Below are 17,936 nucleotides of genomic sequence, written 5' to 3'. Positions count from 1 at the left end.
TCGCTTATCCAAGCTTTTTCTGCTCCTTGCAAGCTTCGGCTCAGCCCCAACCCTCTACCTCATCCACTTTTTTTCATTCCTGTCCTGACATTGCACAAAAATCCCTTTTGTGAGGTTCACGGCTGGGAAGAACCACTGGGTTACAGCACAAGAACCCTTGCCACTGCCTGGGATGTGCTCCCAGCTGCCCTACCCATAAACAGTGCCTAAACGCAGGGCAGCCAAACAGTGCTGCTGTCTTGATCTAAGTTAGTCAAGAGGTGGAGAATTAATTGTGTTATCTCCATTTGATTTGCTGCAGTGGCTAATTACCCTTACTATTAGCATTTAATGGCATTCCAATTTAAATATCCACTTTCAAACTTATTGCTGTGGACTTGGAGCTAGAATGTGTCACATAACAAGGACCCTATTGCTATATAAACATAAGTTGAAGTGCTACTGTTATTGAAAATGGCCATATTCTTTATGTCACTATCCACTGACCTTTATCAAACACCACAAAAAACCTCTAAGAAAAAACATTCAGGAAACTCCTTTAAACAGATGATTTCAAAAGATTAAAATATTCAGCAAATGCCTTTTGACAGAAGATTGTGCTGATCGAAATAATTACACTTCTACCCTGAAGCTGTTTTTTGTTTTCATCCTTACCACCTGTATTTACTTTAAACATCTTTGTTATTTGCCCCATACCGGCATTGAAGTATCTGCATTACAGCTGCACAGACCATCTCAGTCTCAGTTTTCCAGCACTTTGCATTTCCTCAGCAGTCTGAATTTCCTTCCATACTCTATGGTCTCTGAAACTTACAAGAGGACAAAAATCTTGGGGGACTTCAGGATCCAACTCTCAGGATTCTTCAGTACACTAACCAGCCTGGCTCGTTTTTAGTGCAGGTCTACTAAGATAAGCATTATCCTATCCTCATTCAACACTGACTTCAAAGCACTGTATCAGCTTCATGTGATAGAACTAGGTCATCCTGCCCCTTTTCAAACAAAAAGAAAAATTAAATTAGAAGGATTTAATAAACAGTTGTGATTTTCCAAAAAATTCTAGCCACTTTACATTCTTTACCTGATAATGGATCCTACTCCTCACTGGCATCATTCTGCTCCATTTAAATTCTACCATCTATCATGGATTCCCTTCTTCTATTTCTACCTTCCCAACCAGAACGCTCCTGTTGATTTTTCAGTGATACTTTGCAAGACAATCCCAATTTAATTTTACATTTCTATTTTCCCCTCTCGATCAACTTCGCTCTAAAAATTTTCCCCAGAATGACAAAATCTCACCCTTCTGAAATGCCACATCAGTGCTACCCACATAAGCCAGCACATGCCTCCGCAAAGGGAAGTAGGTCACGCTCACCAGTCCCTAGGCAACCACCAAACCTCATTCCCTTGATCAATTCATCTGTATCCCTGTTCATGACGTCTGAAATAGATTCAGCTGGGGTTGCGCACAGTGGTTTTTGTATTAAAAGATTATTATCCATGTTTAGCAATGCTAAGTGTCCATTGGCTGCCTCAGACCGCAGAATATTGAATGGCCCATTTTTAAATATTCCATACCCGTTTCTCTCTTCCTCCCACGTACTGTTACACAATGGACTAGTTCCCACTTGTCTCTGGTTTTATTTAATGGTCTTCGATGGATTATTTTCCAGAAATTAGATATCAAAATAATCCCTATGCAGTCAAAACTCAGTAGATATGAGTTATACATTCATCCCTTATTAACATAACATATAGTATTTTTTTTAATGTTTGTTTTTTATAAAAAGTACGAAAGACCACGTGAGCAGAGATATAAGTTACAGAAGGTACCCTGAAGCAAACCGCATTGCCTCACACACTAACAGCAACTGAGCTTGAAAGTACAAGGAGAGAATGGACCCCCTGTTGAAAGACAGCAAGCATGGTGGCAGAGCCCTCATTAGGGCAGATGTACAATTTCCCACCATCAGGGCTGAGTAAGCTTCCTTGTAGAACTTGCACCTGGTGCTCAAATCCACTGCTCAGCCAAGGTAACGGGGCTCAGCACTAATTCAACTTTTAAAGTATCCTAGGAGCATTCTGACCTCAGTCATGCAAACAGTTTTTGCAAGGTTTCAGCCATCTACAGCATTTCTTGGAGTTCCTGAGAGTATCAGATCCCTCGTGCTCATCATGCACATCAGTGCTACATAAGGAATTTATCCTTCAATTATTTTGTAATAAGGGATCCATTTAAGCACAACAATTAACTCAGCTTGCAATGGGGCACAGCCTTATAAATTAAATGTTGGTTCTATGCCTTCTTCATATTTACTTCTTGCAGTACCCAAACAGGAAGCGCATCCCAGTTCCTGAGGTACGTGCAGAGAGCTCTGCATCTCAGTGATCTTTCCTCTAAATGCCTGTCCACAGCTTTCTTCACGCACCTGCAAAGCCTGAACAATGACCCAGGGACTGGTTTGTGTTGCCCTTTTACTATTTATCACAGAATGAGTTTTAGTAGCTTAAGAGAAAGAAAACTGCTTATAAACTGCCTCATACTGTTCTTCCCTCTTCCTGAGGATTGTCTTATGGTCATAGACAGAAACAAAGAACAACAAACAGACTTTGCTGTTAGCTACATCTACAGACAACTCATGCAAACAGGAGTAGAAAGAGTAGAACCTGCAAACCTAACATTAGATGATGATGGTGGAGAGACTTAATAGGCTGACAGCACTAAGGGATGGCTATTGACTGTACCTATACATCATATAAATGGATGCAAACATACAGAAGTTAATCATATGTTTTCCTGCTGACCAGACCCATATTTTGATTTAAAATTTGTGGAAAAGCAGGAACTGAACAAAATACATGAAATATAGTAAGAATGATGTATTTTTAAAATATGTTCTTGCAGATAGTGATGGGTATGAAACAAATCTTTTCCTATTCTTGACTGCTAAAAAGAGTCTCTTATAAGTACCTGCATTAAAAGAAAAAGGAATAAGGGAAAGCTTCTTCATATTGATTAAAATCAAGGAGAAGAGCACAGTACTGGCCATCTTAACATGTTTGTGTAGGTCACACAGCACGTGTTCTGCAACACCTTAGCATACAAATGCTAGGAGCGAGTCTTGTGCTGAGCCGTGGACAAAATGGAGAGTACCCTGGCAATCAGCAGGAGTGCTGGCTTGGGATGACAGGACACTGATGGCACCCAGCTCCCAGAGCCTCAGAAAAGGGCTGTGACCCACCAGCAGCCCCGGCCCACCTCGTGGGATGAGGTGACAGACCAGCAGCACCACATGACAACAGATTACAATTTCACGTACCCTACAATGCAGCTAGCAAGAGGTGAGCTAGATGCAACAAAGCCTGAGCAACAAAGTCAAGAAACCTCACAATAGCAGGCGTACAGGAAAAGCTGGATTTGTTCCCTCATGCCCCACCGGTTCCAGGGACCAGGGGTTTGGGGTCTTGCCTCCGCTGCATGCCTTGTGTTAACATAGCTGCAGCCTTAAAACCTGCTGGGCATGACTGCCTGCAGACACAGCAGATTTCCATCTGTCTTCATCATCAAGCTGTGGCTGTCAATCCCACCAGCTTCACGGGAAACCCTGGTGTTACCAATCAGCTTAGCCTACTGTGCACACGCCACGCAGCTATAAACCATAAAATTATTGTTTTTACAAGGGCAGAGGATTTAAAACTGCCCTCCCCCCAGTTCAGGAAGAGTGAGGCCATTGGACAAAACAAAATAAACATGCAGATGGATGAAATGACGTGCACCAGTGCCTTGGGAGGAATCCAACCCCTAAACCTACGACAATTACAAGAGCAGGAAAAGGGCATTCTGTATTTCTTGCAGCCTGAGACACACAGCAACTGTCCTTGGAGGAGCAGTTTGCAGAAGGGTCTGTGGAGCCAGCAATGGCAGCAGCATCGTCTGCGTGCAGGGAGACAACAGGTGGGAGAAGCAGACGAGACGAGTTTTCTTTTAGGTGTATGAAGTTTGTATTTCATTCATGCTATTTGTGAAATGGAATAACATCAGCAAGTAGTCATGAGGCCACAAGTTAGGAAATTACATCATATATTTGGCAATAACTGCAGGATATAAATAACCTGAAACATCAAACCTTTCACAGAAACAGATGCAAAAAGGGATTCGCTTGCCTCTGGGCAATTCGCAGTGTGTAACATTTACACATGGATGGGCAAGCTGTTTTTAGCTACCCAGGAGTAAAAAACTAGCAGAACTGGACTACGCGTTCCCACAAGAAGGGCAGCAGGTGATTGTTACATGCTGCAGGGCATAGCAAAGGACATAATTTGTAATGCTCCAAAAGCATAAATCCAAGCAGGAATGTAAGGAACCTATTTCTTTCTCTTCTTTCCCCTGCTCACAGTAGTTACAGGAACATTAATTATCCGAGCGCTGCAACAGAGTACAATAACAATAAAATTCTCTATAGCCAACTTGACAATAGAAACAGTATAAAAATACACAGTATATGCATTTAGATTATTTTACACCAATTTGCAAAACTTCTACAGACAACATCTACAGCCTGATCCTGCAGAAGTAAAAGCACGAGAATCATTTTATTCATGCCGCTTGTCTTATTTAAGGTCCTTGGCTGGAGCAGATGTGCATATATGGTATCAGAACAGCACATGGTAGAGCATATATAACCCACATTAAATTAACTCTGCACAAACTAACATTTATTGTGTCGTTTGCTTTTATGACATAATGACATAGCTCTGTGGACACAGGCAAGCAAGGATTACTGAAATCCACAGGGCATTGGACCACACACTTGTCAAGAGTGACTGGCATCTGATTTCGTTCATTAAATGGGACAGCATGGATACATTTTTCCTGGGCTCCGGAATGACAGCGGTGCAAACCTCGCAGCTACAGAATCTCCAGAATAAGGCAATGCTTGTAAACAAATCTGCCTTTGGACCAGACACTCGGGCAATCTTTAATGCACAACAAACTTCTTGCTGTACTGTTCCTGTCTGCCTTGCTGTATCATTAGAAATGGAGCAGTCACTTCAGTCTGCAGCTCCCACAATTAAAGATCAGCATTGCTAGCCCCAAGATGACTCCTAAAGATATCTGCAAAGATTTTTATTTGATAACTTCATAATGCCTTATTAATTTTGCTTAATTCCATTTTCCAGTTTGGGACTGTGCAATATTGGTGTAAGGCATTTTTAACAGGTGAGCAAAGAAAGGGACGATAGCGAAATGGAGGGATCCACCACGCTGCTATGTTAGGTATGCAGACTCATTAAGCCAGCAAGACAAGTTTCTGAAAAGCTTTTTTAACATAAAACCATAGTGCTGTGCAGAAGTGTTCCACTACAGACAGAAGCTTCTTTAGGTATTAACTGGAATAAGTGCACACAGCAGAAAACTGCAGCTTCTAGAAACATCCCTGCTTGTTTATTCCAGCGCTGGCTGCGTTTCTTCGTCTCTCATCTACAAAGGATAACCATATGCAGAAGCTCTAAGACTTCGAATAGTTAACTGAAATCGCGATCACATACAAACAATCATCCTGAAGTATAGAAATAATTTACTGAGGAACAATTTAAACTAGATGACAGCCTCACTGACTGAGGGGAAGTGAATTGCTTCCTTGCTCCCAGCACTGCCATCATTTTAAGATACAGATATAAACAAATGTTTACAGTGTTACCCATCAGCCTTAGCACACGGCTGCCGCAATCACTCTGTGCCAGGCTTTCCCTATTTTCCATAATCATTTTGCTTACTTTGATCTTCCTCTCTTACCCATTCTCCACTCGCAGTGCAGACAGAGAACCACAAAGGCTATTTAAGTACAGAAATCCTTAAAGTAGATTTCTCTGGTGTTAGTGGCTATTTTTAGCTGCGCCAGCCCAGAGATGCACTGAAGTGTTTACTAGCTTGGACATAGGTCATAAAGCCTGCATTTGTCATTACCAGAGACCACCTGCAGTTCAGATAAATTATCATCAGTGACAACTGCTTATCACTGTTCAGCAGACAAATAAACTTAACCCTTTCCTATCCGACGCAGAGTTCTGAGCACACTGCACAGCGCTGACCCTCGCGGTGCCTCCCAGCCCTACCATCCAGTGCTTACCCCTACAGAAACATACAGCAGCAATGCCGGCCCTGCATTTACAATCTCCCCAGGCTCCTCCAAGCAGGATTACACACAGAGCCGCAGGGAACCTCCCAGAGATGCTCTCTAAGCTGCCCCATCAGCAGGAGATGAAAGGAAGAAAAGAAGGCAGACCTGAGGACAGAATGTGTTGATGAATATCCACATTTCACATTCTTGCCACTTTCAGTATTGTTCCTTCTTAAACTAACCCCACAGATAATTTCAAATTCCGGTGAAACGTCTAAGTATTAAACACAAAGCCATTTATTTTGCATGCTATTTTCAAATATTACTTTCCGTCACCTTTGTTACCCTTCATGTCTGTATTAGTTGCTCATTGCCCACCACTGTCTCCCTGTGTCACTACTGTAAACCCCTAAATTTCCAAAAGAAAGTCTTCTCCTGCCCACTGCTCACGCTTTGAGCAGCAGACTGAGGGCAGCAGAGGCAACCAGCCCTGAGCTCAAGAGGTTGGGCAAACATGAAAGATTTATACATGGTCAGGGCACACCTGCGTGATGATGGGTCTTCTCTGTTCTGTCAGCTGGTGACTGCATGTCAGCCCAGCAAAGCCCAGCCAGTAATGACACAAAGGACAGAGAAATTGTGCGTTTTGTCAAACCAAGATAATTCTCCTTAGGAATAATGCTTTATTGCCCACCATGCTACAAATATAAGGAGGACATATTCAAAGCACAAACCTGGTCCACCTGTACATGTTCCAGTTAATTGCTGAGGAGTTGGAACAAATGACCTCTAAGGGTCCCTTCTAACTCAAATGATCTATGATTCTATAAAGTCACCCTTGTTTTCCTTTGTAATCCATACGTAAACTGGGCATCAACAAATAAAGACATGTGAAGGGTACAATTTGGCTTTTGGATTGCCTGGAGTGAGAGAAACATTATTTCTCTATGACTAGTTACTGCTAGAAATAAAAACAAAGTTCGGCGCTTTCTTTGTAAGCCTAAAGAAAAGCAGAACAGATTCCTTTTCTCTACTCATCATAAAGAATTCATACTAAATAAAACACAGATCACCTTGTCTCTAAATCAGGCAAACAGCCTTACCTGGAATCTAAGCACAGAAGACAAATCTGAAATCTGACTTCCAAAGCAAAACAATCACCTCTTTTCTCAACAATTCATCCAATTCAGCATACAAATTATTCTTGATGACCTCGTTTATTTTGGTGAACATAACTGTTCAGCAATTAGTGTCTAGAAAACCCCAGTTTAGTTTATGTACCACTTGTTATCCTTAAATGAATACTACCCTAAATAGTTTTATATGCTAAATTGATTTCTGCTATGGAAGTAAATACCATGATTGCTTCAACTCCTTATAATACTCAATTAAAAACAGTTATCTCCACATCGTTCCAAAACCTGTGGAAGTCAAGAGGAAAATTTCTGTTTATTTCTATGAAAAATAATCATGTACTTTAATCACATATTCATGTCTTCAAAGTGCTGCCTGCTACCTCTCAGTCTTCCTTTTCAATCAGAATATTGTGTGCAGAATTACCAAGCACGACAATGCCAGCACGGTCCCTAGGAGCTTAATGCACGAGCTGCTCAGCCCTGAGCTCAGGGACAAACAACTCAAGAGTCCCTGCAGCACTGCAGAGATGGATGCACACTTCCAAGCAGAAGGCTCCCACTATGGATCTTTTGCAAGGAAAAAATGACCAGCCAGAAATTTTATATCCGAAATGCTTGCAAGCAAAATTCCAGTTAGTTCAGATCACATAATACAGGCTGCAGTTTTTCATAGATGGGCACTGCTTAAAAAAGCAAGCTGACACGTTCTGCGCTGGCTCTACCTTCCAAATGAATTCAGGTTCTGCGCCAAATCCAGCACATTACATTAATCTTGCCCTGGAACACAACATGGGAGAAATTATACATTGAATATATTCACATATGCACACACCACTCACAATGACCTGCTGTTTGTGGATATTAGTAGCTGGGACAATAAATACCTTAACAGCCTGCTATCTCCAATTTCTATGAAGATTATTGTACTCTACTCTTTGGAAAGCACTTTGGATAGGACAAACTTATGATGCATAGTTGTTGTTGTGCTATGGAGATCTTGTGCCACTTCTTGAATTTCTTAAAAATCCTTGAAGTGAGTGAAGTTTCAGGGTGTCACATTCTACTGCTTATTGACAAAGTTAAATACCTTCAAAATCCATGTTCCAGTCAGCTTGGCTCAAAGAGGACTTGGAAAAAGCAAGACTTTGTTAATAACTCTGGAATTAACTTGTGCTATTGAAACATGAGTTCAGCATGCTCATAAACATGATTGAAAAAAATACATGGCACTGAAATGAGGATGTCAGATTTACTGCTGGAATACACTGCTGCACTTCACCTGAATTACTTCAAAGGGAAGATCAAGATCACTTTGCGTTCCAAAACACCCAAAGAAGTGCCATGGTCTCCAGAAGTCTTCCAAACACTGAGCAGAGCACATGGAAGGTGAACAACAATGAGGTGTAGCATTGCCCTGAAGGATGCCTTTGCAAAAAGAGAAGAGGTAACTCACAAAAGCTAAAATGCTTTCAAAGCTCAGATCTATTAAGAGATGAAATATTACATTGTGTTAATTTTGTTAGAATTTGCTGGCCAATGTAACTTTCACTTAATGAACATAATTACTTCAATTTACTGCAATAACAGTTCACTTTCTGATGAACAGAATGGAGACCTCCAGCCCAAGTGCAGCAGATGGTGCCCCAATGGAAACGTGCAGGGAGTAAGCAGACAACTTACAACCCTCTTTTTGAAGATCAGTACAAAATTTCCATCTTACCTAAGGTAACCACATCACAAGTCAGGCCCATCTCTTCCAGTCATCAGTATCTTTTTGTGCCATCGTTAATAAGTCCCTAATCCTCCAAGTCCTGGGGAAAGCATCCCATTCAGTTTTGGTGTACCCTTGGTAGCCCAAACAGGCTCATTGTGTAACTTGCTGACTAATTTATCCAACAGGGAATGAAAGGCATAATTTATCCAGCGTTCCTGCATTACTGCCCTGGGGCAGACACTTCAGCACAGAAGATTTTCAGATTATCAACAGAGGATAAGAGGAATGTCACAGCCTCTGCTAGTCTATGTAGGGTCATTTATCAAAAAGACAGCTGGGATTACATTGCTATGCTGCCTTCTTCTAAAATAACAAAAGGTACTTGAAAAATATTTTTAAGAAGTTGTGTTTATTTTTCAAAATTCAACCCAGTTTGAGCATGCCATTGCCCCCACTGATGAAGCTGTTCTCTTCAGGCTGAAATAGCCTCAGAAGCACATTGCTATCCCCACACACACCAGATGTTTGCAGGATGTACAACGAGGTGTGCTGTTCATGGAGTACTCTGACAAAAGCCAGAATCAAGGATTATTGCCCCACTACAACCCTGGGTTGATCCTTAGGAGAAACTAGAGTCCGTTCTCTTGGAATGAAGGAGACTCCAGTTCTGCCACGGGGAGACATCTGGGCCATCTTGTGAGCAACACAACAGATAAACGCTGAAGAAGAAAAGTGAGCCACTGACTTGAGGAGCAGAGGAGTTCCCTGCTCTGTATCTCAAAAATGCAAGGGGCAGACAGCTGCAGAAACAGGAATGGAACTTCCAACTGCAGCCCTCTGTCATTAACAAGAACTATTAGCTCTTACCCAAAGGTGAACAAATACAACTCTTACAAGAAAGAAAAAAGTCTACATTAGAAAACAAGCAGTGAGGAAGATTAGTTTATTAAGGGTTTCACTCCGAAGATACTTATGCACCTGAACACAGGTAAGCACCAGAAAAGACACATGAAGGAGGATGGCTGTGAGGGACATCCACATCAGCACAGCTCCAGAATGAATGCTGCACTGAACACTTAAAGAAAACCCCAGTGGGACCTGCAAGATCCACATGGCACAGCGCACGCACGGTGCACAGTGCAGCATTATCCCAGCAGCCATCTGAACAGGGAAAACATCTGCATTTCCTCCTGTTTACATAGCTACAATTTCTCCTCCGTGAGGGAATTAGGTGCCCCATCTGCATCAGCGCTGGCCTGTGCACAGCTCTCCTCAGGAAGGCATTTTTCTCTAAGAACAAAAGCTGCTTTGAGAGCTGAACTTGAAGCCATTCTGCCCACAGTGTACTTCAATGAGGTTTAAAAAAAAAAAAAAAAACCACACAGCTCTGCTACAGCTTCATTTTCTTATTAAAGCAATATTTACAGATTGGTGGACACACACCAGAGGGTGAGCAAGATGAGTGCCCAGCTCTAAGTACAGCTCAACACCACAAAAATAATGGTAAGCCAACATTTAGGCACCCACAGCACCAACACGTGTTACACATGGGTTCATCCCTTCTGCTGTGCATGACTTGGCCCCACAACGCATATTTCGCATCGGCTCTGCCCTGACTTTGTTCATACTGAGCCCTTGTAAGAAGATCAACAAGTTCTTAGGAGGATACTAACTTGCTGACACAACAGAGCCCACGCAAGCCACAGTTTAACTCAGTGTCCTCAGCTGGCCACATTTTTCTAGAGGAATTCCAGCTCTCGCAAGCCTTCGGAAAAGCAGGAGACCAACATGTAAGAGTCTGCAACAGCTCACTTGGCATCACACTATTTTCTTCTATTTATTCATTTTTTCCCCCCCATAAGGTTCCCATGTGACAGAATAGTTATTCTGCAACTGACACCACTGAAATACACAACTTTGCATACATTACCCGCTATGGTACAGCACAGAGATATTTCAGGCCAGCTTAAAATAAACTGGCTGGAGCACAAGCAATGGGGCTGGATGGAGCAACGCAGAGCTCTGCCACAGCTCCATCACCCCGGCAGAGTCCAGCAGCACCTGGCACAGCCCACAGGACCGGCAGGTTGGACCCATGCCCTCCTCTGAATCCTGCATCGCTGCTGCACCGGGCATGGGTGCAGCAGAATAAGGCCTTAATGTACCTAAAAGGTGATTTACTGCTACTGGGGGAAGAAGAAAAACGTGCGTTTCTCCACATCGTTCCAGCTCAGGAAATTTCATTCTCAGGACAGTCCATCCAGGATACAAAAATTGCAACAACTGGGAAAACAGGAAGATGAGAATCAAATTAGGCATCTGAGAGAGAAAAGGGCTTTAGAGTTGTGGCAACAGCTTTGAGTTTTAGCAACTGTTTTGCAAAACATTCTACATCCTCAGCTCTTTAGCCAGAGTGAATATATGCAAAGCATCCTTAAACTGCAAAAATTAGAGAGGGTTGGGCATGAAACTGCAGACAATGCAGGCAATATCTGAGCTCGAAAGAATTAAAAGCCTGCATGTAGAGTTTAGTTCCAAAGAAGCCCACACTCGATTCCTCACCAAAAGCCAAGCTCTCCCCAGATGCAGGGCTCTGTTCTTTCTGGTTGTAAAGCACTTCCTAAGCACTGCCTTCACACTACCACCTAAACAAATCACACACTCATGTGCTCTGTGCATGTTTTCTGATCTGCAAGACCAGGATTTCCTGAAGTGTGCTCAGAAAAGAAACCATATGGGAGAGGATTTCTTTCCACACGCATGACCTAATTTAATTTTCAGTTGCTTCTGTATTTTAATAATTTTTATGCTTCAGTTCAATTTTTGTTCTGTTTTTATTCCCCACTCACAAAAGGAATCTAGAAATATTAAGGGTAAGTCCAGCAAAAACTCACAATTTATTACAGAGGCTTACTTAAAAGAAAAAACAGCCTCAATGGATTAATGTATTTCCTTTCCCACAGCTTTTCCATTTAAACCATAACTGTGCATATTTACCACAGCGTTGCCATCTGCCATTGGCATTGAGCTGACGCATCCTGCACAGGGACAGCAGCCAGGCAGGACACCCATCCTCCTCAGCATGGTGAAAAGGCACTGCTGATCAGCAGAGGAACTCAAGTCTTGGTTATCCCAGCCACTTATCCCAATCATCAGTCACATTTTTAACAGAAAATGCTTAGGAATAAAAACCCTGGTGGCTCATTGTCAAAAGCTTTAGTCAAGCACCATGGGTAGATTTGATCTCCTCTTAGCAGCTCTTCGTAGCCAGTACAGTGGGAAAAGAAATGGCCTATGTAGGCAATTGCGTTCCCTTGTATGAAAAGCTGCGCAACCAAGATGGAGGGACCCACTTTTGGCAAGGTCAAACTAAGTCCACATAGCTGTTAGAGTTTATCTTTTGAATCCAGTCCTTTCAGCAGAAGTATATATAAACATGCACATTTGACAAGACGGGAAGTGTTACTGATAGGTAAGTTGAGTAAATGACACTGTATTCACCTTTAAGTTAAACTTGGAGTCCAGAGATTCCTGGAAGGAATCAGCTTGCCACACTGTCACCCCAAAGTGACAAACTCATCCACTGCAGCCGTATCAGTTCTCCCAATAGCTCGATGACTTCTTTGTAACCTTATCTCCAGCCTAAGCAAACCTGTCCAAACTGAAGAAAGCTTCTGCCCAAATTAAAGAAAGGACGTAAAAGCCTGCAAGTTGCTTCTACATAGTTAATTTGCAGAAAAGGAGATGCTTCTCTTCTTTTTTGGGTCCACTTCTTTTTTTCTTAAATATCACTCTACCATTAGCAAGCCAAGGTGACTGCAATTTTGACACCGACTCCAGAAGTTCACTGGTTTCAATAGAGTTTCACTCCTGACAGCTCTTCCTCACTTCCTTTCTACCGCTTTCTGCAGAATTAGGAAGAGCCCCCAAATGAGCATGCAACAGGCTGAGATATGCAGCATCAAAACAAAACACAGCTGTCTGAACATCTCAAGGAGGCCACCGACATCCTGATGGCCCTGAAAGGCTGAAACAGGTCTTCAGTCTACTGGGAAATAGGGCTGCTGCCACATCAAACAGCAGCAATACAGCCAAGAAGGGATAAGAGAAATCCCAGTGAAATCCACGTGAAGTGGGTTGTTGAATTCTAGAGGTTCGGGTGACTTGGTCACCTGCTTCTAAGGCCGACAGCCAAGCTCTGTGAGGCAGATGCTTATTCACTAGGAAACTCAACTAAACCTATCAGTTTGCAGTGCAGGAACCACCAAAAGCACACAACCCCAGATACCATCAACAAGGCTTTGCACTCAAAGCTGCAGCTTGAACATAAGTCCTCCCCTACCCCCAGCACCACGAGACATCCAGACAGGTGACTTTTCCTTGGAGCTATTCCCATCAATGACCCATATCGATTCTCTTCATGCTCATTTAGAAGGAAAATAAACGAAAAAGCAAGCCTTCTTAACCCTCTGCAATAAAGCTCATTCATTCCCATCTCACGCTGAGATTCCCACGTGCAGCACACTAGTCTCATCTGTCATCAAGCTGCAAGAAAAGTCCACAGTTCTCTACAGGCTAGGAGGTAAGAAAATGACTTTTGGTCAAGATGGTCAGATGATACAGCAATCTCATCCTGGAATCTCATAAGAAATATCAGCCACTGCTGTTCATAAGCACAAGCCTGGTGTGGCTATATTCAGTTACAGGCAGAGCGGGATAATTAAACAGCTCACGATATGGAAGAGCTAAAGCATGTGCAATCTTATTTATGTTCTCTGCACCTGTGTTTTCTATGGTTTAAATTCTAATACTGATCTTTTAAACTGCACTCAGGGAGTACCCCAGTTCATTCAGAGAGAGAGAGTAATAAGTTCTATTTTTAAGCAACGTGCAAACAAAAAAGGGATGCATCATACTGCAGAGCTGCTCCAGTGGCCAAATATACATCGGGAAATGACTACTGAATAGTTTACAATTTAAATTGTTTAAATGGTCTGGAGGCAATCGGAGTATTCCCAAGCTGCTGTGCACGGCTGTTTGGCTTGGCTGCGTGACTCCTTTCCTTTGTTCTCCCCACGTTTGTTGTCCCTTCCGTCGTGCTTCAAATCGCACTACTCAGTTCACGGCATTGCGGAAACCTCTTGTGCTCATCTTTCAAACCGGACTGCAAGCCCTCCCGGAGCAAAGAAACCACACAATCCTTGTTAAAGCTCTCTAATCCTTAGCAAAGTCTTTGAGGTAAAGGCAAACCCTCCCGCTCCATCTGCACGGCAGCGCCGAGACCTCTCAGCTGCGGCACAACCCAGCGACAGCGGCACCGATAGCGCAGCGGGACGGCTGAACCGTGCCCCACCAGGGACACCAGAGCCACGCAGCAAGGTGGGTACACAGAGGGGTCAGGGCAGCAGCCGTCCTTCTTCCCTGTGCCGACAGATTGCTCCTGCCCTAAATACTGTGCAAGAGAGCACCGGCGGCCTCGCGCTGTCACTTCGCTCTCCTTTCACTTTCTGCGCGCATTATAACAGCATCCAGTAACAATTATTGCATTATCTGTAATTTCAGCCCTTATTTCGTTATCCTTCACAGATCTTACAGGAGTTAATGGGTATTTCCCAGCTATTTTTGCTTTATATATCCCTGGAAAAAAAATAATAATAACACACACACAAAAAGAACATCTATAATCAGTTTGGATATTTAACCTAACTTTCTGAGAAGTTTGAGTTCTAGTCTCAAGCTCCAAAAATCTTAGCCTACAAAAAAAGTATATATATCTATAGAAGGAAGATGAGACAGAATAATCCGTGTCCACATAGGGATTCTAAGGTATGTAACCGTCCTATTTTACCATTCAGTTTTAAAGGGCATGTAGGACACAGCCCTGCTTGTGTTGAGAATGCTTTCCCTAAACTTAAAGGGCATACCTGGCTCTGTAAAATGACAGATTTACAAACAAAAAGTTCTTTACAGATAACTCAGCCAAAGGGAAACAAAAAAGTTTCAATCAATGTTTACAATTTCCATGGAGTTGGATGAGACCTCTAAATGTTACCTACTCCGATTTTTTTAATTTTTAAATGCAACACCGAAATCACTATGAGAATTCAAGCCAACCACCAGTTGACTTGTGCATTATAATACGTGCACTGATGATCGTTAATGTTATTTAGGTATTATTCATTCTGTATATTCCTTCAACACTCTAAAATGCATATACATCAAATAATTATTTGACGTGAAAGGCACATATTTTTCAACTCCTGTAGTATGCTGATATTTAACTACAACATCAAAATGCTTTTGCATTTGTTACCCATATCATTCGGACACCACATACTGAAAACAGTGAGGATTTCAGTTTATGCCAGAATAAATACAAATATGTTCACTTCGAAGAAACAATAGTCACGTCTCAGCATAACTCCCCATAGCCTCACAAACCCCTCATCCCATTAATTCCTTGGGTTTGCTCCCCCTACCCCAGGCTGTCATCTTGCCCTGAGCCTCGCAGTACAGAAATAGGCATGACAGTTACTTAAAAATTTACTTTGAAAATATTTGGCTGAAAGAGGACAAAAGCCTGTTGATTCATGCTTAGTTTGTTGGGTTTTTTTTTGAAACCATTGTTTCAAAATCAAGTCGTTGCTTTTGCGATTTTAGTTTGTTTGTTTTTAAACATGCACCACTAATTTACTTCCACAGAAGTAACCCACAGAGGGTGACACAGCATGAAGACAGTCAGATGTGAAGACAAGCTGCCATTTGGATTAACACAACTGTTCTCGTCACCAGGATCTCCCTCCCACCTCCTGATTTCAAAGCCTTCTCCATCGAAAATACTCTGCTTCTTGAGAAGCAGCCCTCCAGCAGTCCACTCTCTGCTTGCATGATGGAGTTTCAGCATTTGCAGAACTGCTGTTAGCTGCAGCCAGCCCAGCCGACACATCAGCTCTACTTTGTTACGATTTAAAGATTCTCTTTGAAGGAGACTTAATGCAAAAGAGGAAACTAAAGCTTCCTTTGTAGGAATTGCAGATTTCTTCCGTAAGAGTCACAGTTTAAAAGTTCTGAGCACATCATCCAAAGCTGTACTCCTGAACAAGCAGAGGAATCTCAGCTGACCACGAGAAGCCCCAAACCACAAATATCCTTAATGCTTGGGATTTGCCATAAAAACGAAACAAGAGCTAAAGCACTCCACTGCCTCCTGCTCGGCACGGCACCTCCCCAGCACACACTTTATTTCCACACTGACAGCACGCAACGCCTCGGAAAGCTTTACACACCTTACACACCAGAAGTGCATACACAAAGCTCACCGACAAGTTTCAAGAACATGTCGTTACAAATGCAGCTGTCACCTTCCCAGCTGACAGCCTTCCTCCAAGATTTTATGTTCCAGAAGCACAGATGGCTGTAATCACTTTTTTTCATTAGGACTACACGAAACACACTGCAAAACACGTTCTGAACAAGGGTATTTATTTCTATATTAAAAATACTGCACAAATTAATATGCAGTTAGCTGGGTGCTCATTTAAATGAAACCTGGAGGCAGAACTTCGTAACACGCTTTTATTACCACTGCTCCTGATGTCTAGAAACATGAGAGTCAGTGCATGGCACCCCACTGCCAACAGAACCAAAGAGATAAAGCAATAACAGATGCCCAACAAATCTTCCTGACAGGATTTGCAGAAATATAAGAAAAGCTTTTTGGGAATAGATGACTGAATTCACTAACAGCATTTTTTTGCTGAAAATAGAGAGGTGAATAATCAATGAGAAAGTTTAGAGAAATAATTCTTTTTGTAATCTGTCCAAAGTCCAAATTTTACATTCTCCATTCACCAGAGGTCTGCACAACTCCGGCACCGCACTCTGCTAAGGGTTGGTTGGTACAGTGATGCACCTGAGCCGCTCTCAGTGCACGTGGCAAGAGAATGCACAGCTGTTTCAGGCACAACTTGTTTCTGTTTCATACACTCTGTCTCACCAAAATCAGCTCAACCAGAAGTCAGCTAGCAAAATTAAAGGCATAAGTGTAATGCACCTGCTTACAAAATCCTGACTGAGTACTGGAAGGAACTGAAAATTACAAGACTTTTGAGACTGTAAATACAAAAACCAGACTAAGTAACATCCCAGAGTTATTAAACGCATTTTTCCAAAGGAGAAGTACTGTTCTGCCTTTAGGGTGCAGAACCCAGAACCTCCCACAGAAAATCAGCCCTAACGCCAGACTCCCATGCTACTCAGAACCCCTGACAGCCCAGCACCCACCAGAAACCAGCCCAGAGAGCAACTCCCAGTGCTCAGAACTCCCAGGTGCTCCCCCAGCCATGTCAGCCACACAGATGTGATGCATTTTTACCCCTCCCCACATCCTGTTCTCTAAAGCAGATGCGGGGGCTCCTGGGACTCTGACAGACAAACCTTTGTTCACTCTTGATTGGAGGGCGTCCAAGCATTCTTGCTAAAGAAAATAGGGTTTCTATGTTTCAACTGTGCCTGCAAAGGAAGAAAATCACCAATTCCTCTGGTTTTCCAGCTGCCAGCATTACCAGCACCTCCCCAGGTCCAGCGCTTGGTTTATTTTCAGGTTAGTTTTATTGGTTTTCTCTTTTAACGCCAGTGCATTAATATAAACAAACTTCCATCAACATAACAGCTCTGGGGTTTAAGGTCTGTTGATGAGAATTACTTGTGGAAGTGTGAAAAGCCCACTGCTGGATGAGGTCGTGCACCTTGCAACTGTATGGAGTACTAAGACAGAATACATTTATTGCTTTAATAGGATTTCTGAAACTGCATACTTTGTTTACTTATGATGTATATGCAATGGAAAGAAGTTGACTGTAAAGAACTGCTCCAAAGCACGATTCCCAATTACACTGGTATAACCTGAAGCTACTGTTGAGACTTAACATGTAGATAAACTTCCTGTCCCAACAAGGCAAC

General features: G+C 42.5%; 1 protein-coding gene across 4 annotated transcripts in view; it reads right to left on the bottom strand.

The window, feature by feature from the left end:
- Positions 1-17,936, bottom strand: part of RBM20 (RNA binding motif protein 20) — an 89,259-nt gene that overhangs the window by 48,453 nt on the left and 22,870 nt on the right. The window contains exon 1 of one of the 4 annotated variants that reach the window (XM_042863682.1): positions 11,973-12,001. The exons of the other annotated variants lie outside the window; for them this stretch is intronic. Coding sequence (XP_042719616.1) covers positions 11,973-11,986 — 14 coding nt within the window. The 5' untranslated portion in view covers positions 11,987-12,001. Of the gene's footprint in view, positions 1-11,972; positions 12,002-17,936 lie in introns of those variants that run through there. 4 annotated transcript variants of the gene reach the window in all.

The sequence above is a fragment of the Lagopus leucura genome, unplaced genomic scaffold, assembly GCF_019238085.1.
Source record: "Lagopus leucura isolate 7727_CA_CO unplaced genomic scaffold, USGS_WTPT01 Super-Scaffold_741, whole genome shotgun sequence".
Classification (NCBI taxonomy): Eukaryota; Metazoa; Chordata; class Aves; order Galliformes; family Phasianidae; genus Lagopus; species Lagopus leucura.
Note: the sequence above shows the minus strand (reverse complement) of the source record. Positions and strands in the feature narration are given on the sequence as shown.